At 38.8% G+C, this 27675-nt stretch overlaps 1 protein-coding gene across 1 annotated transcript in view; it reads right to left on the reverse strand.

Moving 5' to 3' along the window:
- Positions 1-27675, reverse strand: part of LOC122560611 (uncharacterized protein C16orf52 homolog B) — a 96472-nt gene that overhangs the window by 5646 nt on the left and 63151 nt on the right. The window contains exon 2 of the mRNA XM_043711416.1: positions 15346-15558. Within this exon, the coding sequence (XP_043567351.1) occupies positions 15346-15558 (213 nt within the window). The remainder of the gene's footprint in view (positions 1-15345; positions 15559-27675) is intronic.

Consider the following 27675-nt stretch of genomic DNA (forward strand, 5'->3'; position numbering starts at 1 on the left):
CTTTCCTCTTTGTTTGTGGCACTACCATAGTTCTAAATGCAATAGATTTTGAGCAGATCTAGCTGCTCAGAACTGTGCATCTACAAGGCAGTGTGGTTCTTCAACAACAGAACTGTTTTCTATCATAATATGTAAACCTCATGATCTGATTTATCCCTCATTCTGTCATTACCAACAAGCCAGGAGATCAACAGTGCTTCAGTGAAGAATGCAGGAGAGCATGGGATTTGCAGCACCAAGCACACCAAAAAATGAGGGATTAACCTGATAAAGCTACAAATAGGATCACTTGTTGATCAAACAGAGGGACAAAATGTGAGCGGCAGTATTGACCAATATCAGAAACAAAGGATCAGATCAAAGTTTTGCAGTCCTGTCAAAATAAGTCATGAGTATTGGTGAACAATTACAAAACTAACAACTTGAAGAGGCTGCACAAATGTTCATATATCTTCAGTGATACGGGTGACCAGTACATCTGTGCAAAAAAAAACAAAGTTGAAAAATTTGCAGTCACATTCAGAGAGAGATGCTGAGGGAATGCTTCATCTCAGTCTTATCCTGACAACCCCAGCTTCAGAGATGTTAGCCTTCAGGCATTTCAATTCATTCCTCTTGATATTAAGAGAAAGCTGAAGACACTAGGGACAGCAGAGGTTAAAGGGTCCTACAACATTCTGATAATATGCACTCCAGATCTAGCCATGGCCTGGTCAAACTATTCCAGTACAGGTATCTATCTACCTGACAAAATGGACAACTGCTCAGTTTTGTCCTGTCCACAAAGCAGGGCTGATCCAATCCACCCAATTAGCGCCTGATCTGTCTTCTCCTGATCACCGAAATGCTTGAAGGTGTAATTGACAGTGCAACTAAGCAGCTCTTATACAGCAATAACTTATGCAATGAAACTCAGTTTGGATTCTGCCATTAGCACTCAGTTCCACATCTTAGTACAGCCTTGGTCCAAGCATGAACAAAAGAGCTGAGCTGGAGGTCAGGTAATGGTGACTACACTTTACACTAAGGCAGCATTTGATTACAAGGAAAAAAGAAGCCTGAGCAAATTTGAAGTCAACGGGAGTCAGGCAAAAAAATTCTCAGCTGGTTGAAAGTGTGACGAGCATCAAGAAAGATGGTTGTGGTTGTCGAAGGCCAATATTTCAGTCCTAGGCCATTGCTGCAGAAATGTTTCAGTGTAGTCACCTAGTGCAACTACCTTCAACTGCTTCATCAATGATGTTTCCTTGACCATTAGGTTAGAAGTGAAGATGTTTGCTAATGATTACTGTGCTCAGTAGCATTTGAAACTCCTCAGATAATGATCCAGCCTGTGTCCATATGCAGCAAGATGTGGACAGCAGTCAGGCTTGGGCTGATGTGTGTCATAAATATTATTTGCCACAAGTGTCCGGCAATAATCGTCTCCAATAAGAGAGAATTTAACCATTGTTTATTGACATTCAATGACATTATTATAGTTGAATCCACTACATTCCAAAGATGCGCAGCTTAGGTGAATTGGCCATGCTAAATTGTCCATAATATCCAGGGGTGCGCAGGCTAGCTGAATTAGCAATGGGAAAATGCAGTGTTACAACAGGGATAGGATAGGATGCTCTTCAGAGGGTCAGTATGCACGTGATGGGCCAAATGGCTCACTGCCACACTGCAGGGATTCTATGATTCTAAGTCAGGAGTGTGACAGTATATTCTCCTCTGCCTGGACCATTTTACCTCCTTTGACACTCAAGAAGCATGTCACTATCCAGTACAAGCAGCCTGTCTGGTTGGTATCCATGCAGCACTTTAAACATTCACTCCCTTCATCACCAGCACACAGTGGCAGCAGTGTGTGCATTTACATCTTGCACAGTAGCAACTTGCCAAACCTTCAACACTACATTCTAAACATGCAACCCATATCCCCCAGAAAGCCAAGGGCAGCAGATGCACATAAAAATCATTACAACATAATCAGATGGACTGCAGCATGCTGCCTCACAGCACCAGGGCCCCAGGTTTGATTCCAGCCTCGGGTGACTGTCTGTGTGGAGTTTGCACATTCTCCCCGTGTCTGTGTGGGTTTCCTCCGGGTGCTCCGGTTTCCTCCCACAGTCCAAAGATGTGCAGGTCAGGTGAATTGGCCATGCTAAATTGCCCATACTGTTAGGCGCATTAGTCAGAGGGAATGGGTCTGGGTGGGTTATTCTTCGGAGGGTCGGTGTGCACTTGTTGGGCTGAAGGGCCTGTTTCCACCTAATGCCAATTTCTCAAAGACAACAAATTTCTAGCCTTGCTAGGAATGCCAATATCCTATGAAATAATGAGAAAAGGCTAATCATATCCAATGTTGTCTTTTCACAAATTGGATCAACTAAATCTATGAACATGTAAAATAAAGTCACAACAGAGGTCAGTTATAATGTCTGAAAATGTGCCCCAAAGTTTACCTAATCAACATGGTTAGGATCTATGCCAACAAGATCAGAATGGAAAATATAAGGGGACAGGAATCAATTAACTTTTATTCATTACTACAGGAACACCATTTTTGTTTGACATGACAACAAGTTTAGTTGAACTGGTCCTTTTTGGCTGTCAAGGCAACAATTCTTGCACAGCTGTTTGTGGGAATAATCCTATATAGAAACTCACAACAACACTGGAATACAGAATAATGTATGGAAAGCAAATTTGCTCAATCCAATTCAAACAGAAATGCATCTTAAGTCAGCTCTGATTATGCATTTAAAGGATAGTCAGAACACATATCCCACATATGTTGCTAGTTCCATAGGAGCCACATGAGTTAAAATGCGTTTCATCTAATGAGCTTGGATTTCCATTTTACTTTTAACACTAATTGCTCCAGTGATTATAAAAATGTCTGATGACACTATAACTGATCTCCCATGAACAAAGTGAAAAAAACTGGAGTTGGCCAGATCAGCTAAAACAGTGCATATATTCCAGAGATGATAGAAGAGCTTCATGGGCTTGTCCAGGTTCATCTCCAGAGACCCAACCCCCGGCCAAATTCAGACACTTCAGGTGTTTATGCAGCCAGCACTGGTATCAAGGCTAAGAGACAGAGTCTTCACAATCATTGGATCAAAGCACTTCATCCTTGTTTACTGGCCTTCATTCACTTATTTCTGCTATCCTGCCTGGAGGACAATTCAGGTTAGAGACAAAAAAAACTGCAAATGCTGGAATCCAAGGTAGACGAGCAGAAAGCTGGATGAACACATCAAGCCAGGCAGCATCAGGAGGTGGAGAAGTTGACATTTCAGGTGTAACTCTTCTTCAGTCCTGAAGAAGGGTTATACACAAAACGTCGACTTCTCCACCCCCGATGCTGCCTGGCTTGATGTGTTCCTCCGGCCTCCTGCTTGTCGACTTTGGAGGACAATTCGAGCAGAACAATGCTGAAGGCAGTGCACCTAGTTTCAGAACAACAAGGTCTGATCCAGAGACTACAATGTTAATTGTAATGTAAAATATTTTGTAATTTTACAACAAGACAAAATTCAACTGAAGTGTTAATCATTGATAGCTTCCTCTGGTACACAAAACTATCAAAACCAACTCATCAATCTCGATGCATAGCATGTTCACTAAAAAGGTTTTCAGAAGCTGTGGGAGGATGGTGACGATCTGGAAGTGGAATGTGAAACTACATCACAAAAAGGCCCAGTTTACCTCACATTGTTCTGGGAGAGAAAGAAATGTCAAAAGTTTAAGCAACAAATGACATAAACTGTTTCAGGCTGTAACTATGCCCCAGGAATATGAGTGATATTTACCATTGACAAAATGCTGTCATCAAGCCAAAAAGGGATCTATCATATAAAGGGTAATGTAGGTTTATGAATTTCAATGCAGGAGTCTTGCATCTATAGCATTAGATATCGGAGTAACACGCCCTCCAAAGACTGGCACAGCGTATCAAATAGCACATACCTTTAGCTATTTGCAACAGGCAAAGTACCGAATATATCCAGCCAGCCTGCACTTACAAAACTCTAAACACACTATCCAATATTAGATGTGATTCAGTGTTTGGACAGTTTTTGCTAAATAATCCCAACTGTACTAGAAATTATGCCGTCAAGTAATTAAAGATGATCAGTTGAATTTGCAGTTGGGCACACTTGCATGTACTGAAATCTACATATTAATATACAGGGATGCTGTTTTTAAACGGACAGAAAAACTGTAAGTTAGAAAATAAGAGCATAGTAGACCACTTGGCCTTTTGAGCCTGTTCTGCCACTCAGTATGATCATGGCTGATCATCCAACCTGGTACCCAGTTCCCGCTTTCTCTCCAATCTCTTTGTTTCTTTAAGCCATAAGAATTATATCTATCTCCTCCTTGAAAACATTCAAACATTTGAACTTAACTGCTTTCTGTGGCAGAGAATTTCACAGACTCTCCACCCTTTGGGTGAAGAAGTTTCTTCTCAAATCAGTTCTAAATGGCTTACATCCCATCCTTGGACTGTGACACCTGATTCGTGACTCTCCAGTCAATGCGAACATCCTTCCTACCTTTATCCTGTTTGGTTTTGTTAGAATTTTATGGGTTTCTATGAGCTCCCCCCATATTCTTCTAAACTCAGTGAATATAGTCTCTACTCCCTACATCACTCCTGCTATTCAAGGAATCAGTCTGGTAAACCTTTGTTGCACTCCCTTCATAGCCAAAGTATCTTTCCTCAGATATGGAGAGCAAAACTGCACATAATACTCAGGTGTGGTCTCACCAAGACCTTGTACAATTGCAGCAAGACATCTCTGTTCTGGTACTTGAATCCTCGATACGAAGACCAAAATACCATTTGCCTTCTTCACTGTCAACAGCATCTGCATGCTTACTTTGAGGGAATGATATACAAGGACACCCAGATCTCATTTCACCTCAGTCTTGCCAATCTAGTGTCATACAGATAAAAATCTGCCTTCCTGTTTTTGCTGCCATAATAGATAACCTCACATTTATTCATATTAGACTTCATCTGCCATGCATTACCCATTCACTCTCTTGCCCAAATCACACTGAACATCTCTACATCCTCATAGTTCGGCCACCCATCCAGTTTTGTGTCATTTACAAACTTAGAGATTTTACATTTAGTTCCCTTATCTTAATCATTAATATACATTAAGAGTTGCTGAGGTCCAAGCATTTATCCCTGCTAGTAACTGGTTGTTATTTGGAAAAATGACCCATTTATACCTACTTGTTGCTTCCCATCTGACAACCAGTTGTCTATCCATGTCTACCTCAAATGCCATGCACTTCAAGTTTTCATGCGAATTTGTTATGTGGAACCTAACTGCAAATCTTCTGAAAGTTGGAGTAAACCATATCCACTGGCTCAACCGTATCAATTCTATTTAGTTACTTTCCTGAAAGATTCCTATAGATTTATCAAGCATCATTTCAGTTTCATAAATCCTGTCAAACCAAGAACATGAGTACACATTGTACCTGTTTCATCTTAACAGCCATTCTCTGGTCCATTCCTCAGAGCAATGCTTTGACCAATAAGAGTTAACCTCCTCGGCTTAAAATGAAATGGAGATTGGCAGTTAACAGTCAGTCATCATTTACCTGGTTCATTCTCCATGACAGTGCCTCTACCAGAAATCGCTTTCCAATCAATAAACATTCTTTACTCTTTCAGTATAAAATGTTGTTGCTCTTTATAATTTATTGCAGTGTTATGATAAGACGACAAAAAGCTTTGACAGTATGCATATTTTTTAGGTGGCCTAGCTGACTGGAGGCAGTGTCTGAATGACAGCTTGGAGTTGACAGGATGCTAAGTTCATGAAACAACCATATCCCTGCAACTTCCAGCCCTTTAACCCTTTGAGATCTCTGCGGCCCTAATAACCTGGTCCCTTGTACAGCCCTAATTTTAGAGGTAAAATCAATGTCTGCAGATGCTGGAAACCAGATTCTGGATTAGTGGTGCTGGAAGAGCACAGCAGTTCAGGCAGCATCCAAGGAGCTTCGAAATCGATGTTTCGGGCAAAAGCCCTAATTTTAACTAATGCGCCTTTGACAGAGATGCCTTAAGATACACAGTCCCAAAGAATTCCCTCCTGAAGCGTCACTGCCTCTCAACCCATCTTTGCCTGCATTACTTTTCTGTGTAACCCGCTGAGGAAAGTTGTTTAATAATTGTGGGATAATTTATTACATTAAAAACACTATATAAAAGCATGTAATTTATTACATTAAAAACACTATATAAAAGCATGTCATCATTTTGCCTGATGAAATCTGAGACAGAAGGACATGGATGTACAAATAGGAGATATAGTGAGCAAGTTTTTACAGATGACACCAAAATTGGAGGTATTGCGGACAATGAAGGAGATTACCTCAGCGTACAATGGGATCTTGATCAGATGGGGCTAATGGGCCGAGGAGTAGCAGGTGAAGTTTATAATTTAGATAAGTGTGAGGTGCTGCATTTGGAAAGGCAAATCAGGGCAGGACTTACCTGGGGCGGGGAAGTCCGGAACTAGAGTGCGTATGTTTAAGGTGATAGGGGAAAAATTTAAAAGCGACCTAAGGGACAATTTTTCACAGAGGGTGGTGCATGTATGGAATGAGCTGTCAGATGAAGTGGTGGAGGCTGGTACAATTACAGCATTTAAAAGCAACTGGATGAGTATATGCATAGGAAGAATTTAGAGGGATATGGGCCATTTGCTGGCAAATGGGACTAGATTAGTTTCGGATATCTGGTCGGCATGGATGGGTTGGACCGAATGGTCTGTTTCCATGCTGTATATCTCTATGACTCTATGACATATAAGTGTCAGTGAAAGACAAACAAATACTTTGTTTCATTTCTGTTCAGCTACAAAAAATTTCAGCTCATCATGGCAGAATGGTGTCAGATGGTGCAGCAAGGTTGATCACAGAATTATTATTGTGGTTGTTTGGTCCATTGTGTCTACATAGCTTTCTGAATGAGCACTATGACTCTATCCCATTCTCCTGCCTTTTTCCCATAAACCAAAAATTGTTCATGTTTAGATAATAATCAAATACTCTCTTGAATGCCTCAACTGAACTCTCATTATCGATTCTTTAATAAAAAGGGAACAGTTTCTCCCTATCTACCTTGGCCAGCCCCTTTGTGGTTTTGAAAACTTCTATCAAATTCCTACCAAATGGGAGGGGAAGATGTGTAACGTGATGGATTAGATTGGAAAAGATGATGGATGATCTGTTGAACCTTGTTGGCTGGAAGGTGAAATCCAGAGAAATCCTATCATGGTTCCAGAAGAGAAAGGAAGGAGTGAGAAAAGTAATGTGTGAAGTCAGATGGACACAGTCAAGGAGCCTATTAAACAGGGTGGAGGGAATTTTGAGTTGAGGAAAAAGACATTTCAAAAGCTTTGTTATGGAAGGTGACATTGTTGGAACAAATGCAACAGATAGAGAGAAACTGGGAGAATGTAACCCGAGTCATTACAAGAATCAGGTTAAGAAGAAGTGTGGTCAGGGTAGCTGAGAATAGCAGATGATTATCATAAATACGGATAGATTTCTGAGGATAGGTAAAGTCGAGAAAGGAAAAGGAAGAATCAATGCTGGATCATGTGAAGGTGAGAAAAGATGGAAAGTTGAACCAAAGTTCATGAAATTTTTCAGTTCATGACGAGAGCAGGAAATAGCATTGCCCTCCTTATTCTGAAAAAAAGAGAGTTGAGGAAGAGGTCCTGAGTGGAACAGAAACAAATAATATTCCACATATCCTACAAAAGGCAGGGTAGCTAGACTATAAAAAGTTAACAAAGCAACATTTTTTAATTTAGAAGAGGTAGAGTCAAAGGATAATTTGTTCAATGTATGAACAAGTTCAGTTGGGAGAGGATGAGGACAGACTATTTCTTTCAGAGAAGAATTGGAAGACTCCTGAAGGCCGTCGTGGTAGAACTTGGAGATCCTGAGAGTTCAGACGTCAGTGATTAAAAGGAGGCAATGAAGTTCAGGAAACATTAGAAATAAATTGATCAAAGTGAGTAACTGGTGTTGGGGTGTCAGTAATCTCTATGGAGGTCTTCACATTCTGTGGTGAACTAGCAAAATTTCTGTCTAGACTTACGGACTCTTCCCATGCCTCCAAAGACTACACTGTGGTTTCCAGTGCACCTGGAGCTGGCACACAAACCTTCTTCAGAAACTCAAGTATTGCATCTCAGACCAATATGATTGTGGCATAAAGCTCCTTTTCATCTACCATGGCTACCATCCAAATCGCTTATGCCTCATCACCTGTTCTCTTGAATTCAACTTGAATTTTGACCTCAAATGCAAAATTAAATTGCATGCTAAATAAAACTGCTAGTTTCAGTGACAGACTTAATGCCAAAATTAATGTTTTAATCCAGAAAGTTTTCATCCAGAAAGTGCAAGTGTTAGACTATGGAAACAGAAATATTACAAGTATTCCTATTCCCTCCTAAGGCACTAATAATGCTATTCTTCCCTCAAATCCCAGAAAGTGGCTCTTCGTCTTCTGTTGTGGGATAATTAAGTCAACATGGGACACTGCCTCTTCCTCAAAGGATTCGGCTATGTACATGACAATCCCATCCTCTGTCTTTTTAACTGGAAGTCCAGGTGCCATATACTAACTTACCCCATCCACTTCATTCAGTGCATAGGCTACAGTAATATACTCTCAAACATAGAACATTTATCTCCCTTTTGTGAAGGTGACTCATGATCAGAGAATACTTATTTCAAAATAAACAATGGTTAATAAATTCACCACACCCCACTACAACTAAATGGTGGCAATGGATTTTATTCTTACAATAAATTATGTAAGAATTCAGGCCATATTACTGAATTCAGGAGAAAAAAAAAACAAGGATAAGAATGAAAGAAATTACTAAAATGAATGCAGGAAACCAAAGAGACAAATTACAATTGGAGTTGAGAACATTTCAATCATGTGTTAAGGGAACAAAAGGTTGGAACAACAAGGATGGTGAGAAGAGATGAGATACTCTTGATTAGCAAAGATCCCATATGGCTTGCATTACAAATAGCCTCTTCCAACCAGATGCCTATTGCATGGTTTCATGTGGCAATCCCTGTTTAGGATTGGATGGTTGTTTGACTCCTCTAAGTTGTATCGCTCTAGGTTAGTAGGGGTCATTAGCTTTAATTGGTAGTCTACCTAAGAGTCAGTAACTCTGATTTTAAAATATCCAAGTATGGTTTAACCAACTTTGTATATGTCAATTTACAGTCCAGAAGTTGACAAACTGCCAACATCAACAGTGATGTTAAGGGTAGAAGGTAAGGTGATGGCATAGTGGTATTATTGTGAGACCAATCATATTGACATAGGTCTGGAGTCACATGTAGGCCAGGCCAGACCAGGTAAGGATGGCAGTTTCCTCCCCTAAGGGACATTCACGAACCAGATGGGATTTTCCAACAATCAACAATGGATTCATGGTAATCCAGATTTCTTTTCATTGAAGTCAAATTCCATCATCTGCCATGGTGGGATTCGAATCCAGGTCCCCAGAACATTCCTGGGTCTCCGGATTAACAGTCCTACAATAATACCATGAGGCCTTCACCTCCCTGAGAGTCACTGAAATGACTGGAATCAAATACATCACCTACCTTCTAGTTTGTACTGTTATTGACCAGACCAGACTCCCCATAGCCTCGGCCCTAACCTTTTATTATATATTTTTAAAAGGCAAGTGTAAGCCAGTGTGTTCCAGATATGATTCGATTGATCAATCACTAAGCTTTAATCAAACACACTTTATCCTTACAACACAGTCAAATAACAACAAAAGAATTGGTGTATATTCCATAGTGTATGGAATATTATGTATTAGTATTCCATAATAATACATTATTTATGGAAATAACAAGATACTATATTATTTTACCACTAATTATCAACTGTTCCAATGCAATTCAACAAAGACATTATGATTTTCATATGTTGCCTCTCTCCAGTCCAGAAGAAACAAACAATCTGTCCCCTTTGATTTTTTTTTAAGAGGAAGCCTCACCGTCTAAGATTTCACTCTTGCAGTGTAGAACTCACACTTTTAACACCAACAGTCAGCAGAAACCTTCTCAACTACCTGGAAGCAAAACCAGAAGTGTTCCTAGATCTGTGTGAGCTCTGACCCTGACCACTCATAATTCTTTTGTCAAAACAAAAGCTAGGGATAACTCCAAACTGTTTACCAACTGCTTGTCTGAAGATGACATTTTGGCGCCACTGTGACAACGTCCATCTGCAAGAGAAACATGACAGAACATATCTCTTAAAGACATAGACCAATCATAGTATCCCGCCTCTTGTTCTTAAAGTGACAATGGCACTGGCCATGTGGCTAACACTGTAACCAGCTCTCAGGCATTTGCTGCTATCAGTCCATTCAAGTATTGATGTTCAAATATCGCATGGACGTGGCTCACCTGCCACCACCACTACAACCCCTGACCTAAACCTAAACACCTGTTCGAAGGGTGAGCGTTACTCTCTCTCTCATACACATATCTTCATACCAGAGGCAGACCCAACTTGCAAAACTATCGGAGTATAGTTTATAGGTTTATGCCTGTGATTTGTTCTGTGTGTTACCAGTGAAGCACTACTATTGAACTTCTAAAAGGTATTACATAAGTTGCTTCACATGGGACTGAGTGTGAAAAGGCCCACAGAATTAGGAGAGAGTACATTAAGCTGACACAAAACTAGCATCAAATGTTGAACAATGAAGACAATAATAACTAAACTTTAAAGTAATTTAAAGGCTTGACTACTGATGTCCATTCTTCATTTAACATACTAGTGAAATGAATTAACAGTTGAGCTTGTGTTCAATTATCCAGTACATAGGTACCATGAGGAGACATCAATCAGGTCATTCATGGTAAAACAGGGTCAATCTATATATTGTATATAAAAATCAAAGAAACTTCAAGGAATTATGAATTATTTTGCACTGCAATAATGGTTGAAGTAGTCTGAACTCATTAAGAACAGCCAGCTCACAATGGGCTGTAATGGCCTGGGGAATGTATGGTTAATTTACCCAGAGCAAAAAAATGTTCTCAATTTGTTAAGGTGAGTGTCATTCTTCCCCTTTTATACTTTTTTTGTTAGTACAAAGATCCAGCATCATTACAGTAGCTAAGAGGAGTCTCAATCAACTAACTGAACACAGGGAGATTAACACCAAACAATGACGACAGATAGCATGAAGTCACTCAGCAGGCCCACATTATAGATCTCCCATAGGAAAAGCCCCTGCAATGCAGAAGTGTCTTTAAGTGATTTAAGCACACATATCACTCTCACTACTAGGAATCTGCAACCTGTAGGAACATTTTTCTACACAAGGGATTGCCTTCACTATTGCTGCCACAGATCTGTTTAAGAAAAAGCTTAAATTCTTCACTCTTAAAAAGGAAAATACTGTACAGTAGCACTGTGCTTAAGTTACTAACTGGTATAAGGAGGTTACAGGACAAAAGTGAGAACCTGCCATTCAAACCATGAAAGAAAGAGCAAAGCACAGACGATAACCTTTCTTTGCCACTCAGCATTATTAAAAAGGAAGCAGGCACAGCTTTGAGCACTGCATCTGGATTGTATCTACCAGTGAAAACTACAGATGTGACAGAAGAACATATGAATTGCATCATTTGGGATGGTCTCTGGAATCGGTTTTTAAATACAGAATTGGCTTGAAATGATAATTACCAAGGTAAACGGTATGTTATAGTCAGTCTTCCCATCATTGAAAATTAACTTGGAAATAATTTTTAATTATAAGCACCAGCCTGATTTTTAAAGAAAAATAGCAGTGAATGACAATAAAATGGGCACTCACATGGAGGATTCATTATTTCCAATAATGTAAAAACATTTTTGTATGAACAGCCCTTCTGGAATAACAGTTTTCGTGGTTCAGTGTGTGACAGCAGGGAGAGGAATTCCACTGACAATACACTTTCAAATGAAAAGAGTCTCAAATTAATTAACCCCATGATGCTTTAGTTCTACAGTTTGTGATTCAAGACACAGCGCTCGAAATATAAATGATGGCTTAAAACAATCAGTATTGGAAACAGCAAATGTTTAGCATCTCTGTATCAGTCACAATAGCAGCAGTTCAGAAAAACTTCAATAATACAAAGGAATATGTTATGGAGACACTATGATTTTAAGCTGAAAATCAGAGATACACATATACTTATAAAGTATAAGGACTGTAAATTAAAGCAGAGCTGATGGATGGATTTGATGAGCTAATATACATTTGAGTTTTTCAGAACTACAGATAGAAATATACAAAATTTAAGTACCAACAGTGATTGAAGTACATTCGTCCTACCATCACTCTTTCACACTTTTGTGACACTATCAATATCCTTACTTGAATAGTTGTAGGGCTTTGTAATTCAAACATGAAAAGCATCATTTCCTTTCTCTTAATTATCAGGATTGCAACTCTGCTCATTTCTTTGGTCTCCTCCCCCAGCCAAGAGGCATGGAGGCCACTGCTCATCATGTAACAGGTGATAAACCAAAGCATTCTGGTCATGTTACTTGGCGAGCCAAAGCGAACATGAAATCATTTTGCTATTAGTTAGGACATTGCTACAAGCATAACACAGGATTATTCAGCTCATCTGCCCTCGAGGTATGAAGTATGATGAGGATTATGTATTATATCTACTCCAGTCAATTGAGAGGGACCAGAAACCGTTTGTTTCTGTCCACACCTTCCCTCCCCTGCTCAAGGGTAATCTAACAGAAACATGCTGTGTCTAATATCACATCCACATTGTTCAAATCTGGCAAGCAGCATTCCACAGATGTAACCATGACTGGAGTGAGCACAAAAGCCATTGTTTTACGAAGTATTTGATCTGTCTCTTCAAGTTTTTTTAAAAACATGTCAATTAAAGTGCGTTTTTCTTGCTGAATCATATTTCCACATTCCATCAAATTGTACTTGCGTCCTCTCAATCTGCAATCATAACTCACAGTTTAATAGATCTCTTACTGCACAATTTTGAGGACCTTTCCAAACAAGTGGTCACTTTTTGAAAAGGTTTACTTAGTGCAAGGAGAGGACCAGCAGATATTTCATGCAAAAACCCTTGCAATTTTTTTTTTCCCCAAGCTGACCTACCTGGATAACAACCGTTAATCTCTAGATGCAAAGATGATGTTTGTTGTTTTTTTTAAGCCCCATGTAATCCTTACTCTCTCCAACAAATATAACCCCTCCTTTAACAGAGATTTATCAGCCTAGTTTGCTATCTTCCCGTCAGCTCCAAATTCTACTCCATATATGCCTACAAGAGACATGTAGCTGCAAAGTTTGTGCGTTCCTATTTCCATTTTCAATCTGTTATGCTTGTTAGTCTATAAATCCAACTGGTCATAGGAGGTTAAGTGGTGACTTTACAGTGATTTATAAAATCATGAGGGGCATAGATCAATATATAGCAAGAACAGCAATGGTCTTTTGCTTAGGGTGGGTGAATTCAAAACTAGTAGGCATATTTTTAAGATGAGAGGAGAAAGATTTAAAAAGGACACGAGAGGCAATGTTTTCACACAGAGGGTGGTTCGCATGTGGAATATACTGCAAGAAGGAGTAGTAGATGCATGTATAGCGGCAACATTTAAAAGACATTTGGATAGGTACATGAATAGAAATGGTTTAGAGGGATATGGGCCAAATGCAAGCAAGTTGGACTAGTTAAGTTTGGGAAACTTTGCTGTATGGCTTTATGATTCGATGGAAGTTGCAAAAGGTTGCACAATTCCAGCCAGGGATTAACACTAATTCCTACAGAGGCTTTCCCCCTATCAGCCAGTAAAATAAATTATGAATATGTTATTTTTATTGCTGCATACCAAGAGAAAAAGCACTTTGTTCAATAAACAGCACCATGTTTTAAGTAGCTGAAACTATCCAAAAACTAGGACAGTGAGATCATTTTAAAGAAACATAAAACTTGCTGATCAGAAAAAAAACGAAAGTTTTTTTAAGGCAACAAAGACAAGAGGAGAAGGATACTTACAAGTAGTGATGCTTAAAAACAATATTTTTCAGCTAAAGTATGTAAAAGCAAATATGAGGTGGTAAAACCTTCCAAAGAAAGTGTAAAAGGACTTTTCAAAAATTCAAACCAAACAAAGGTGTGGCTCTCTTATGCCCTTCAATGTTTTAAAATATATAATTCATGGAACACTCACGCAAGCTTTGGGCTCACAGTTCACAGAACCTGTTGTACCAGAGCACAGACTGGATCATTTACCAGCGCTGGCTCCAAGTCAATTCAACAAAATCGCTGTTATTTTAGGATTTAGGTCTTGACAGAACACTTTTTGTGTGTTCTGTTTGGATAAGTATAAAACTTCACAGAAATAGTTTCTATGCTTTTTTTGTTTTTGAAAATTCAAATATTCCAGGCTCGGTCTAAAGTCAAGAAAGGTGCTACATTAATGTAGATTTTAAAACTTTTTTTCTACAGTTAAATCAATAGTAATGACTGCTGGACCTCAAAAGATTTGCCAACAGACTTTTCTTCCTCATTCCTCACCCTAACACTAGTACTAGTTTCTAGACAGCAACCAAACCTCAACTTACCTGAACCCAAAAACAAACTATTATTAAAGCCTTTATAATTCACCTATCCAAGGGTTTTTTTTTTAAAAAAAGCTTTCTTTGGGTCAACAGAAACAATGCTCAGATAAGGAATGCCATGAGTAAGTTACCTTGTACAGTAGATTATATCTTTTGCACCATCATGTCAAATACAGCTCAAATCTTCAAGGTCCATTCTTAATCAGGATATAATTAACATACTGCATGCTTATTAAAGGTAAAGAGACAATTATCTGTGTAAAGAGCCATAACAGAAACTGAACTTGACTGCTCTAAAATTCTGTATTTTGTGCTTGTTGTTAATAGCAGTCCAACAAAAGTGAGATGATGATAGTACAGGGGTGTTTCAGAGATAACCTTTACAAGGAAGGGAGTCTATCCTGGCAATAAATTTGTCCACGATCACAAATCTAGTTTATGCTGACATGGTGGATTGCACTTACAACAATTTTTTTTACATTGGTCAATGGCAAAATTGTGATCATATTGATGCTGAAGTTATTCCTGTATGCTTAGGGAGGCCAAGTATATCACCTGCACACCCTGAAGTTCAACAAACCCCAAGCTGTTGACAATGTATGTGTTTCTAGAGTTTGTGAATGTAGTTTTGATAAGAAAATGAACTTACTTCCAGCAAAGGCTATCCAGCGGGCATATTTGGTGGTTTCCCTTCGCCAATGTGAAGCCACCAGCAAACCGCATGTTATCGTCAATGAAATAATGCCCAGAATAATGAAAAACAGTGTTGTGACCCATTCGGGTGGAAGACGTGGAGGGACACATGTTCGTTCCCGCCCATGGATGGTTTGACACTGGCGGACTAGCCCAACTGTCAGAGCACCTGTGGGAACAAAGAAAATAGACAAATGATCTTTTGGTTTGTAAAAATGAAAAATTCTCCTCACTTAATGTAAGCCTAAAAACAACCTCACACCAATCTTTTCAATGTTGAGTTGCCGGTATTGGAGTGAAATGGACAAAGGCAGAAGTCACATGACACCAGATTATAATTGAACAAGTTTATTGAAACCATAAGCTTTTGGATTGCTGCTCTGTTGTATCTCAAGTGAAAGGGGCAGATACGCACCATATTGATAGAAAGAAGGAAGCTCAAAACTCATCAGTTTATACAGAACACCTCCTTCCAACAAATCTGAAAGATCACCAACCTACAATATTAGCTCTGTTTCTCTTTTGAAAGATACTGCCTGACGTGCTGAGTATATCCAACATTTTCCATTCTTAAGAAACACCAAAAGATAGTGAATGCTTCTACTGTACTTGAGTTCTGGATGTAGGTATGCTCGCTGAGCTGGAAGGTTCGTTTTCAGATGTTTTGTCACCATACTGGGTAATATCTTCAGTTAGCCTCCGAATGAAGCACTGGTGGCATAGCCCGCTTTCTATTTATTTTTTTGAATTTCCATGAGTTGGGGATGTCATTTCCTGTGATGACATCATTTCCTAAGATGATGTCACTTCTTGTACTTTTTCTCAGTGAGTGGTAAATGGGGTCCAAATCAATGTGTTTGTTGATAGAGTTCCAGTTGGAATGCCATGCTTCTAGGAATTCTCTTGCATGTCTCTGTTTTGCATGTCATAGGATGGATGTGTTATCTGAGTCGAAGTGGTGTCCTTCCTCATTTGTATGTAGGGATACTCAAAACTCGCAACTGTACTTGAGTAACACAGAGAAAAGCAGCTGTCAAAATAGCTGCCTGTGATTCTGGCTCTTTAAATTTCAGAATACAACAAGTGACTGTTGTGAAAAAGGGTGTGGTATGCTATGGGGGGTGAGGCACAACAGAAGTGCACCTCCTCATTTCAAAAGAAGCCCTAATCAGAATCTCCTGTCTGAAATACAAAGCTCTATCATGGTATGTTTAAAAAAAAGCAGTCTTGTAAAGTTTGGCCCAATATCTTTTGCACTCTAGCGCCTTCAATTCAATATTCTCTACTTAAATCAATGAATGGATTTATCTTCTCAATTTGCTACTTAGTAATTTGTCTCATATAACAATTTGTTTCTATTATTCTGGTTAGCCAGAAAGAATCAGTCTAAAAATGGCCAGCTCATCAATTACACAATATCCTGGGCGGACGGTAGTTAAAATGGTTAAAATGGAGGTCAATTGAAATGGTGCAGTGCTTATACCGTCTTCTCAAGTATCAACTGCCTCCATCACTTGATACATCGAGATGAGCTATATTATTACTCTGAGACAAAATGCTTTTTATGTTTGATTTTATCGGTAAAATAAGAATTACAATATCATGAATTCCCAATTAAGGTACAGCATAGGTTGCACACAGAATATAGTTTCCACCTGCCCTGCATTAGCCCACCCCACCAATACGGCCTCTTTCAATGCTCATGCCAACCACCCTACTGTAACCTCATCATCTTAGAACAGCAGTAAATGCTAAAATAGGGCCAGTTTCAGATTAAGATTGTCACATAATGCCTCTACAGTTACAACACAGGACACTCACTTCACTTCTCTGCAAGGGTTCATACATATTTAAAAGATTCTCAATGTGATGTACTAGAAAGGACCAGTTTTATTGCCACAAGGATATATTGTAATTAACAGACTTTGACAAATAATACATACGGGCTTGCAAAACATCAGACCATTTGCACAATATTCCAATTTTTTTGTTGCATACATCTTATTATGAGAACAAAAGGATCAAATGAAACATTTTCAGTCCATGCAGCTATCTAATTTAACAGAAAACTTCATGTCTAGGAGGTTTAACCAATGCTTGAACAATAATTCCTTACATCGATGTTAATCTTTAGCTCAGTATACACAGAGAGTCTTGCTTAGCTAATGTAATTTCTGCTAAGTTGGCAAATTAACATTAGTTTTTCCCTAATCTTTTGTAAAATCAGCGAGACAGGGCTTTCTACAATGGTTCAGTGGACAAACACACTATCAAGTGTGACATTGACAAACAGGACAAATCAGAAGCAGCAAGGTGCCATCTGTGTTCTGAACAGTGATCCCAGCAGAGTAGCAGCAACAACTGGGAGGTGAACTTCAGGACTGGAGAGGGGTGAAGGGAATCAATCAGGAGAAAGTAAGGACTGCGGATGCTGGAGATCAGAGTCGAGAGTGTGGTGCTGGAAAAGCACAGCAGGTCTGGTGGCATCCGAGGAGCAAGAGAATCAACATCTCGGGCAAGAGCCCTTCATCAGGAATGAGGGGCAGCTGATGTGGAGGTACTTAATCAGTCAAGAGTTCCTCTTCCCGACTGATATCCGGTGACAACTTGCAAAAAGAAAACACATTTGAATGTTGGGGAAGAATAGACTGAAACAAGTTGCAATGGCTATTTTAACCCAATAGGTTTATCCAGGCACAACCGAGGCAATATTGGAGGTCAGTAATTGGTCATTGATATTTGGAGACCAGAAATACAAGGGAAAAACTGATGGAACGATAGATATGAGAGATTGGTGAGGATAGGTAAAAAGACAGCAGGAATCATTTGTCAGGTCATTATAATATCCATTTAACACATTAAATATATTTGTTTATTACAGTGCCTCCCATGTTTAATGAATTGTTTAAACAAATGTCTAAACTGGACAAGTCTTTATTTGTTCATCAAAATCTGTGGTAAAGTCTTTCCTTCCATACAGCTGCTGAACAGACCTTTATTGTGGACTACCATTGTAGGAATAAAAACTTAAAACATCACTAAGTCCCAATTATGTTAAAAACAATGGTTACAGTGTCCATGTGAAATATGTCTAATTCATTCAAATTTTAAGCAGCATTTTTGTTGTTGGTTACAAATTCTGGAACCAATTCATTTGTTAAATACAGATGAAACATTTATAAAAGTTGCCACAGTGCAAGTGTGGCCAGTGCAGTACCTTTCAGTTTCTTTCACATCAATGAAGATACAGCATGCCACGTAGGAACACTCACTGTTTACTCTGGCAGTTAGTGGCTCAGCAGTGTTGGAATATTACATCTGAAAATGGGCTCTGTTGAAGGTCAATCTTCAACAGGATCACAGGGAAAGAAACCATCAACATTGAGTTTTTAATTGTTACTAATTTGACCAAGATCTTTCTGCCAATCTTCTCTCTATATTTCGGTCATTCAATGCAAAGGTACCAGTTTTGAAGATGTAACTAGTTGGGTAGTTTAAGAGGAGCCAGTGGATTCACTGCATTTGGATTTGCAAAAGACATTCGACAAGGCGCCAGGAAAAGGCTACCATACATGATGGAGGCTAATAGAATTGCAGGGGAATATATTAGCATTGGTTAAATGGACAGGAAGCAAAATGTAAGGAATAAACAGGACCTTATCAAATTGGCAATGTGTAACTCATACTGTATCGTAGGTAAAGTGCTAAGGCCTCAGCTATTTACGATCTAAGTTGATGACTTGGAGAAAGATACAGAGAAATTTAACTAAGTTTACTGATGATACAAAGCTAGGTAGAAATGCAAGCTATGAGGAAGGCATGCAGAGAATACAAAGAGATTCAGGTTAAGTTTGTGGACAAAATGACAGATAGGTAAATGTGGGTTAAAATTGAGATTATTCATTTTAAAACTAAGAATAGAAAAGCGGGCTTTTTTTTAAAAAAAAGGCATGAAACTTTTAAATGTTGAGGTTGAAAGAGACTTGTATGTAAACATTCATAGAAAGCAGAAAGTTAGCATGCAGGTTCGGTAAATATTAAGGATGGCAATTAATATTTGATCTTTATTGCTAGGTGATTGGAGTATACAAATAAAGAAGTCTTGGTACAATAGTTTTGGCTTTCATGACACCATATCTGGAGTACTGTATGCTTTCGCCTTCATATAGGAAGAATAAACCTACAGTGAAGATTCAAACCAATGATTCCGGGATGATAGTTTTTCCTATGATTAAAGTTTGAACTAAGGCATCCAAGAGGGCATTGATGTTTATGTGGATAAAAAATAATGTGTAAGGATATAGGGAAAAAGCAAGAGATTGACACTAGGAAATGATGCTCATTTAACAAGCCAGAACAAGTATGGTGAACCGAAAGGGCTACTTCTGCACTGCAGCACTTCAGTGATTCTGTGTTTTATTAGGGTCAATTAAAAGCAATTACAAAGAAAAATCAGGGAGCCATATAATTGCACAACTATCTCCCACACAGCTATTTTCTCACTTGCGCCCTGCCTGGAGAGATCTTAAAATGTCTGAAGATAGTATGTAAGTTAGTGAGTTTTGAGAAGTTTTGTAGCTCAAGTTGAGGTTCTGGATGTAGGTTTGTTCGCTGAGCTGGAGGGTTCATTTTTAGACGTAAATAGAAAGCAGGAAACACAAGCAGTGCTTCATCCAGAGGCTCACTGAAGATGTGACCTAGTCTGGTGACGAAACGTCTGAAAATGAAACTTCCAGCTCAGCAAGCAAACCTACATCCAGTAGTAAGTAAGTCACGCACATGAACATAAACCCTACCTGTACCACAGTATGTAGTCCACTCATCTTATACTGAATTGTAATCATTCATGTGGAGGAATAAATCCTATATGGCATCTGCTATCTCAAACAGTCCTACCACCTTGAATGATTTGTGCAAACATCACCCCGGTCCCACTGCTTCCACAGTCCTTTTAGCAGTGTACTTTAACTTATATTCCCTCTCCTTCTTTTTCCTACCAAATTAAGTGCTTCACAATTCTCTGCATTTCATTTGCCACCTTATTCTACCAAATTGCTTAAGACTTCTTGAAGTTTATCATTATCCCCCTCAGAGTATACACTACTTCCAACATTTTAAAAATTGTGCGTTGATCATATGAATCAGGAGGAAATCACTCCAAAGTCCAAAATCAAGAAAAACAAACCTAACACTGATTCTTGAGGTCCTTTCTCTTGTCCAAAAATCATTAGTTCACTATTACTGCCTTATTCCCGTTAGGCAGCCAGCTATGAATTTGTGTTTCTTCGATCCCTTTTATTCCAGGCCTGTAATGTTACATTTTTATCAAATGCCTTTTGAAAATCAATATACTCCACTTCAACAGCATGACCCTCTTCAATCCTTTCTGCTGCACCATCAAAAAACAAATGAATTATTTAAACCCATTTGTCCTTCACAATTCCATGCTGGACTTCTGTAATTAATCCACATTTTTCCTAATGACTTTTAATTTAGTTCTCAATTATCACTTCCACAGATTTCCAAAGTTAATCTGACTGGGTTGCACTTGCTGGGCTTACCCTTGCATCTTTTTTTGAATGAAAATGTTATATTTGGAATTCTCTAATCCTTTAATTGAAAGATTATCCTGCATCTAAAGAGGATTGAAAGATTATGGCAAATGCCTCGATTTCTATCCTAACTTCCCTCGACATCCTATTATCTGGCCCTGGTGACTCATCAGATTTGTAGCAAGTCAACCTATACAACAACATCTCCATCAATTTCTGGTTTCAACAAGCTCCATCTTTCAAGATGACTTCCGGAGTATCATCTTCTTTAGCAGACTACCTTGCTTTGGCAAGATACTTGTTTAGTATCTCAGCCATGTCCACCACTCTATGCATAAATCCTCTTTTGTTGCCCAAACAGCTCCACTCCTCCTTTTACATCTTGTTATGATTTATATGCTAAGAGAAGACTTTTAGATTCCCTTTTATTTTAGCAAGCATGATCTACTACTTGAATTAATGCAATTCTTACAATGAATATCTGTTGAGCAATGAACAAATGTAGTATGGCATGTATTCTTCGAAGAGGAAAAAGTTTGCAAGTTATAAGGAGGAAATGGAACTAGTTGAGTTGCTCTTGTAGAATGCTAGTACAGACACAAACAGTAGAACAGCCATCATCTGTGCTGCAACCTATGTTGTGTATTTTAAACTTAAACAAGTCACAGGAGTCACTAGGTTTTAGGAACAAGCTAGGTGGAATTGGCACTATTGCAAGTCACCATTATCCCAGAGGGCCACAGAATGCTCTTTCATGAGAGATGACTAGTGGTGAGTTTAATCTGAAGATTTTCCATGCCCCAGGTTAGAGATGAGGTGGAGAAGGTGGGGCCTTCATGGTGACCATGGTGTTATGGGAATTGAACCCATGCGGTTGACATCACTCAGTATTGCATACCAGCCAACTAAGCTAACCAACCCCAAAAGAGTTGCCAAGCACTGGCTCATGTAGAGGGCATGATTTCTACCATTTAACCACAAATTACACTCCTCCAAAAGGGAGATGATGGCCAAATGGTATTTTCTCCAGACTATCAATCCAGAGACCTAGGGTAATGGCTCTGGGGACCTATATGCAAATCCCGTCATGGCCGATGTGGAATTTGAATTCAATAAAAATCTGAAATCTGGAGTCTAATGACCATGAAACTGTTACTGAATATCAAAAAAACCCAGCTGGTTCACTAACTTCCCTTTAAGGAAGGAAACTGTCCTCCTTACCTGGTCTGGTCCACATAGGACTCCAGACTTATAGCAAGGTGGTTGGCTTTTAACTACCCACTGTTCAGTTAGAAACAGGCTATAAATGCCAGCCCAGCTTGTGACACCCACATCATGTCAATTAATTTAGAAAGAAAAAACTGACAGTTTCCTCTTTGATTTTAGTTATGCATTTGTAAAGTAACAGTTGAAACAGCAAGGATCCCCAAGAATTTCTTTCTTAAGAACTTGATATTGGTTTGTTGTGCACTAAAAGATGAAAAGTTGATGTTCATTCTAGATGACTAACAGGTTAAACTCCTGTAATATAACACAGTTGATACTTAAATGAAATCTCAAAAAATTTCAACAATTGTAAAACAGTCAAACACAGGGGAAATTTAACATTATTATTTCTTTATGTTTAAACCAATGGTGTTATTTGTCACTATTTATCAGCTTGAAATATTAACTTTTTTTTGATTTTTGTTACACTTAGTTGAAATCCTAATGGAAGTTGGATGCATGAAAATTTTGCATGTCCATTAAGGTATAACACAATTCTGGTGACCAGTCAATTTGAAATCTTAGTTATTTTAATGTCATTGAAAACTGAAGTCAGCAGAATTTCCACTATTTTGAAAGTTCAAAACTTCAATATTAATGCCTCCGTACTAAGAAATACTTTTCTAGTTTTGACTTCTCCAGCAAGCAGGTTTTAAATTTTAACTGGTGTCATAAACATTCAAGTTACAATTAGTCTATAGTTTTGGTTTATGGGAATAATTGACTTAAAATGATTACATTTTTCATTTAAGATGAACTGTTACCGGTATCTGTTACAAGTCAGAGAAGGACGCCACACTGAAGCCCACACCTTCTGGAAGTTGCAGAGGAACTTGGTACTGGAGAACTTGTACAATGAGATTTCCTGCAAATATGCGCAGCTAAACCAAATGGCACATCTTATTCAATATCAGCACTGTTAGGCCAATAGTTTATATTGAAACAGTACTTCATAATTAGATTATATTATAAACCAAATGACATGTCATTCCGCAAACACAAATTAGTCTTAATTTAGCAGCTAATTTAATTTTGTAATAGGATTGCCTAATGGGAATCTGTCCAATGTGACTGCTCAAATGAAATAAATTTCAATATTGCATAATCTTTCAAAGCAAAATAATCATGGAGTTGGACTTGAATTAGTCCCTGAGGAGACTCACTTAAAATAAATTAGGATGGGAGTGATGTATTGAGCGTATTCTTTTTTCATATGTTGGATTGGATGTAAACAGCGCAGTGGGAACTGGTGTGAAACAGCCTCTTGAAGAGAGAGAGAGAGAGAGATAGTGTGTATTGTGTGTTCCTTTACAAATTATGTATTCCATACTTTAAGCCTATTTTGTCCAGTTCTTCTGTTTCTCATTTGATTTCTTCACTCTCATTCCTCATTTTTAAATGTTATATTTCTTTGCTTTATACTTTTTTTTCTTGTTTTTTCATCCCAGTGACAGCTAATTCTCTTCAAGGTTCCAGTTACTTCTACACGCACAAATTTGCTTTTAACACCCTGCCCCCTCCCAACCTCTGCTGATTCTCTCTCTGTTGATTAATACGGCCCATATTAATCAAAATGGGCCACAAGTCCTCCTGAAACCATCAAAACAAACAATGAAATAAATCTTCAGGGCACATTGGGACCCGTTTTAAAGATTGCATCTCCCTTTTATAGAGTTAAAGGGTCACAAAGCACAGAAACAAACCCTTTGGTCCAACTTGTCAATGCTGACCAGGTTTTTCAAACTAAACTAGTCCCATTTGCTGTCTTTTGACCCATCTACCTCTAAACTATTCCTACCAGTCACTCTATTGTAACCCGCATTTCATCAGTGTGAATTGGCTATAACGCCATTGATGAACTGCGGTCGTTGCTTGGATGACGCGAACTTTTTGCTGAACGAGTATAGTGATTTTCTATTAGCCATTTCCTATAGCGGTTTTTTGTAACGTGATTTTCTGTAATGCAAGTTTGCATAGGGACACAACTGTTGCATTATAGTGGAACGATCTGTATTGATGTACCTGTTCAAATGTTTTTTAAATGTTGTAACTGTACCTGCCTCTAGCACGTCTTCTGGCAGTTCATTCCATATGCATATCAATCTCTGTGTGAAAGCGTTGCATCTCAGGTCTCTTTTAAACATTCCCCTCTCACCTTAAACCTATGCCCTCTAAGCTTTGAACACCTCTACCCTGGGAAAAAGACCGTTGCTAGTCACCTTACCTATGCCTCTCATAATTTTATAAACCTGTTTAAGGTCACCCCTGAATTTCCTAAGCTCCAGGGATAAAAGTCCCAGCCAATCCAGTCTCTTCTTATAACTCATATCCTCCAGTTCCAGTAACATCCTTGTAAATCTTTTCTGCATCCCTTCCAATTTAATAACATCCTTTCTATAGCAGGGTGACCAGAACTGTAAGTAGTGCTTCAAAAGTGGCCTCATGGATGTCCTGCACAACTGCAACATGATGTCCCAACTCCTATACTCAGTGCTCTGAACAATGATGGTAAACATGCCAAATGCCTCTTGCGGAGGAGCTGGCGTTGGACTGGGATGGACAAACTTAAAAAACATACAACACCAGGTTATAGTCCAACAGGTTTAATTGGAGGCACTAGCCTTCAGAGCCCTGCTCCTTTGTCAGGTGGTTGTACAATATAAGATCATAAGCCTTATCGTTGTGTTGTAATGTTAAAAGATTAAATGGGACTCTCTCTTTGGACATTAATGTAATATTAAAGGTTTAAACTGCACTGTCTTCGGGTGGGACGAAAGCCATGAAAGAATGCGGATGACTATCCATTATAATTCTGTACTTAATTACCCCCCTGCTATTGTCAAGTTAAACTATCAATTCAATCTCTTCCATTCAGAAATGCTTTCTGGCCAAAGGTATGTCGCACCTGTATTGTCTTGGGAAAGCAGTGAGTCAGAAAATCATCTACATAGCGATTCCCCAGGATTAGGGCATTAGCATTATCTCCGAGGATGATCTCATCCTGCCATTGTACCTGGGGTAACATGAGACTGAGAGTAACAGGGGGTTGTCTTGAGTGGCATGTGACTAAGGGGGAGTGGCCAGAGATCTACAAGCATTCTAACTGACCTGTATAAAGGGGATGTGCTTTCTTTGTTCAGGGCCTCACTTTGACCTGACTTCACAAGCCTTTAACTGTTCTACAGTTTTAAATTTTACAACTTTAACTGTTTCCTTTGTTCAGAGACAGTTTTTGCCACCACCCATAAGCTCTGCGAGGTGTGTGTTAAAGATTCATCCAGAACGCTTGTACTGTACTGTGCTTAATAAATTCGGTTGCTTGTTCACAGAAGTTGGTGTGTTGCAGTTGCATCAAGCGTATAAGAACCTCAAGAGTAAAAGAACTTAACAGTGTGATTTTTAACAAATGCCTTTTTCGCCATCTTCTTCTACCTGTGATGCCACTTTGAAGGAACTTTATACGTGAACCCTTTTAAGTCTCCGTTTGACTATCCTCCCCTGGCCCCTACCATTAACTATGTAAGTCCTGCCCTGATTTGCCTCACCAAGATGCAAACCTCATATTTATGTCAATTAAACTCCTTCCGCCACTTGGCCCACTGGCTCATTCAGATCTCTTTGTACTCTTGGATAACTTTCTTCAGTGTCCACTATTTCACCAATTTTGGTGTCATCCACAAACTTACTAAAGATACTTCTTATATTCTCATCCAAATTACTTATATAAATGACAAACCCTGCACTGATCCTGCGGAACAATGCTTCTGGTAAGATAACAAAATATTAACCTGCTAAAATTTCAAATGCTTTCACAGATTTTTTTCCACATAAAGAAGCAAAAGCTGAAAACTGAAACTATGATCACTTCATTGAGAGTTCTAGGCAAAAATGCTTTGGTGCAAAGGGAAGTAGGAACATCGATTAAAACGGCCTACATTGAAAAAATAGTATTAGCTACGAGAAGCTTATTACAGTTAGTAACTACAAATCCAACCAATACAATTCAACACAAATTAGCAGTACAGAGTGACAATATCCACTCAAAATGTTACACTGTCCTGTGGAATGCACATTTTTGGATTGTTTTATCCATCTGAATCAAAATGCTTCACAGTTATTAGATTACTTACAGTGTGGAAACAGGCCCTTCGGCCCAACAAGTCCACACCGCTCCGCCGAAGCGCAACCCACCCATACCCCTACATTTACCCCTTACCTAACACTATGGGCAATTTAGCATGGCCAATTCACCTGACCTGCACATCTTTGGACTGTGGGAGGAAACCGGAGCACCCGGAGGAAACCCACGCAGACACGGGGAAAACGTGCAAACTCCACACAGTCAGTCAATCGCCTGAGGCGGGAATTGAACCCGGGTCTCTGGCGCTGTGAGGCAGCAGTGCTAACCACTGTGCCACCGTGCCGCCCACAAAACCTAACATGCAAAGATCTAAATTAGTTTTAAATCTCAGAAGTATTTTCCTTTAATATAGATTTTTCAGGGTATCAGTGTGAGATTAATGGCTGTGATAACATTTCTAGAATATCAGCAAGTCTTCTGCTGTTCTGTGGCTCAGAACAGAGGAAGTTCTCCTCAAAAAGGCATGTTATTCTGGTGACTTCGCAAGCAGTACACAAACCCGATGCTTGGCGAGCCTTTCAATTACCAGATTAATGTTTTAACAAGAGTGGACTACAAAAGCAATAGATTAGACAAATTTAACAGATAGGATTTCTCTGCACAACTTCTTTCCAATCATCACCCAATCCCTCCCCTGAGTGACAAGAAAGAAACTTCCTTCCAATAAAAGTCAAATCTGATATCCTAGGTGTTATATGTGGAGCTGTAATTTTGTTTCCTGGAATAACAGTTTCCACGCAACAAATCAACACTAAAACAAACACATTCTCTTATTGCTAAATACCATGTGGTGAAAGACGATCAGGAGATTCATAATATTCTGGGTGAGCACTCCTACTGCTTCCTACAGGTTTCTTGTTGTTCCTTTAGATGATAAACTTAATCATTACTTTCACGAGCTTTTTATCAGCCTCATTCTGCTCCTCAGTTCTCAATTTCAAGTTTCCATTTCTTTATGAATAGTACATTTAGCACATTGGTACTGATATATAAAAGAAAGGTTTCACTGAAGTCAATATATTTTAACGTGGTGCAAATATGTTCCTGGTCTATTAATATACCTGTCTGAATTACTCCTATCACGATATCACCAGTGACATATATGGCATACACCCTAATGTTAAAAATTCTGTTCTTCTCTGACCAAGCTTAACATTATTTGGAAAGGTAAAATATTTAATTGTATTGCCAGGTATTTTTCAAAGATTATGCTGATGCAAGATTAAAATTTCACTTACAAATCTTTACTGAAAGTGTAATACTAATCCTGTGACTAGGCCTCCAATCACTACATAAAGCAAGTTGCTACGGTTTTATGTCTTTTTAC

This window comes from Chiloscyllium plagiosum, chromosome 21 (genome assembly GCF_004010195.1).
Source record: "Chiloscyllium plagiosum isolate BGI_BamShark_2017 chromosome 21, ASM401019v2, whole genome shotgun sequence".
Classification (NCBI taxonomy): Eukaryota; Metazoa; Chordata; class Chondrichthyes; order Orectolobiformes; family Hemiscylliidae; genus Chiloscyllium; species Chiloscyllium plagiosum.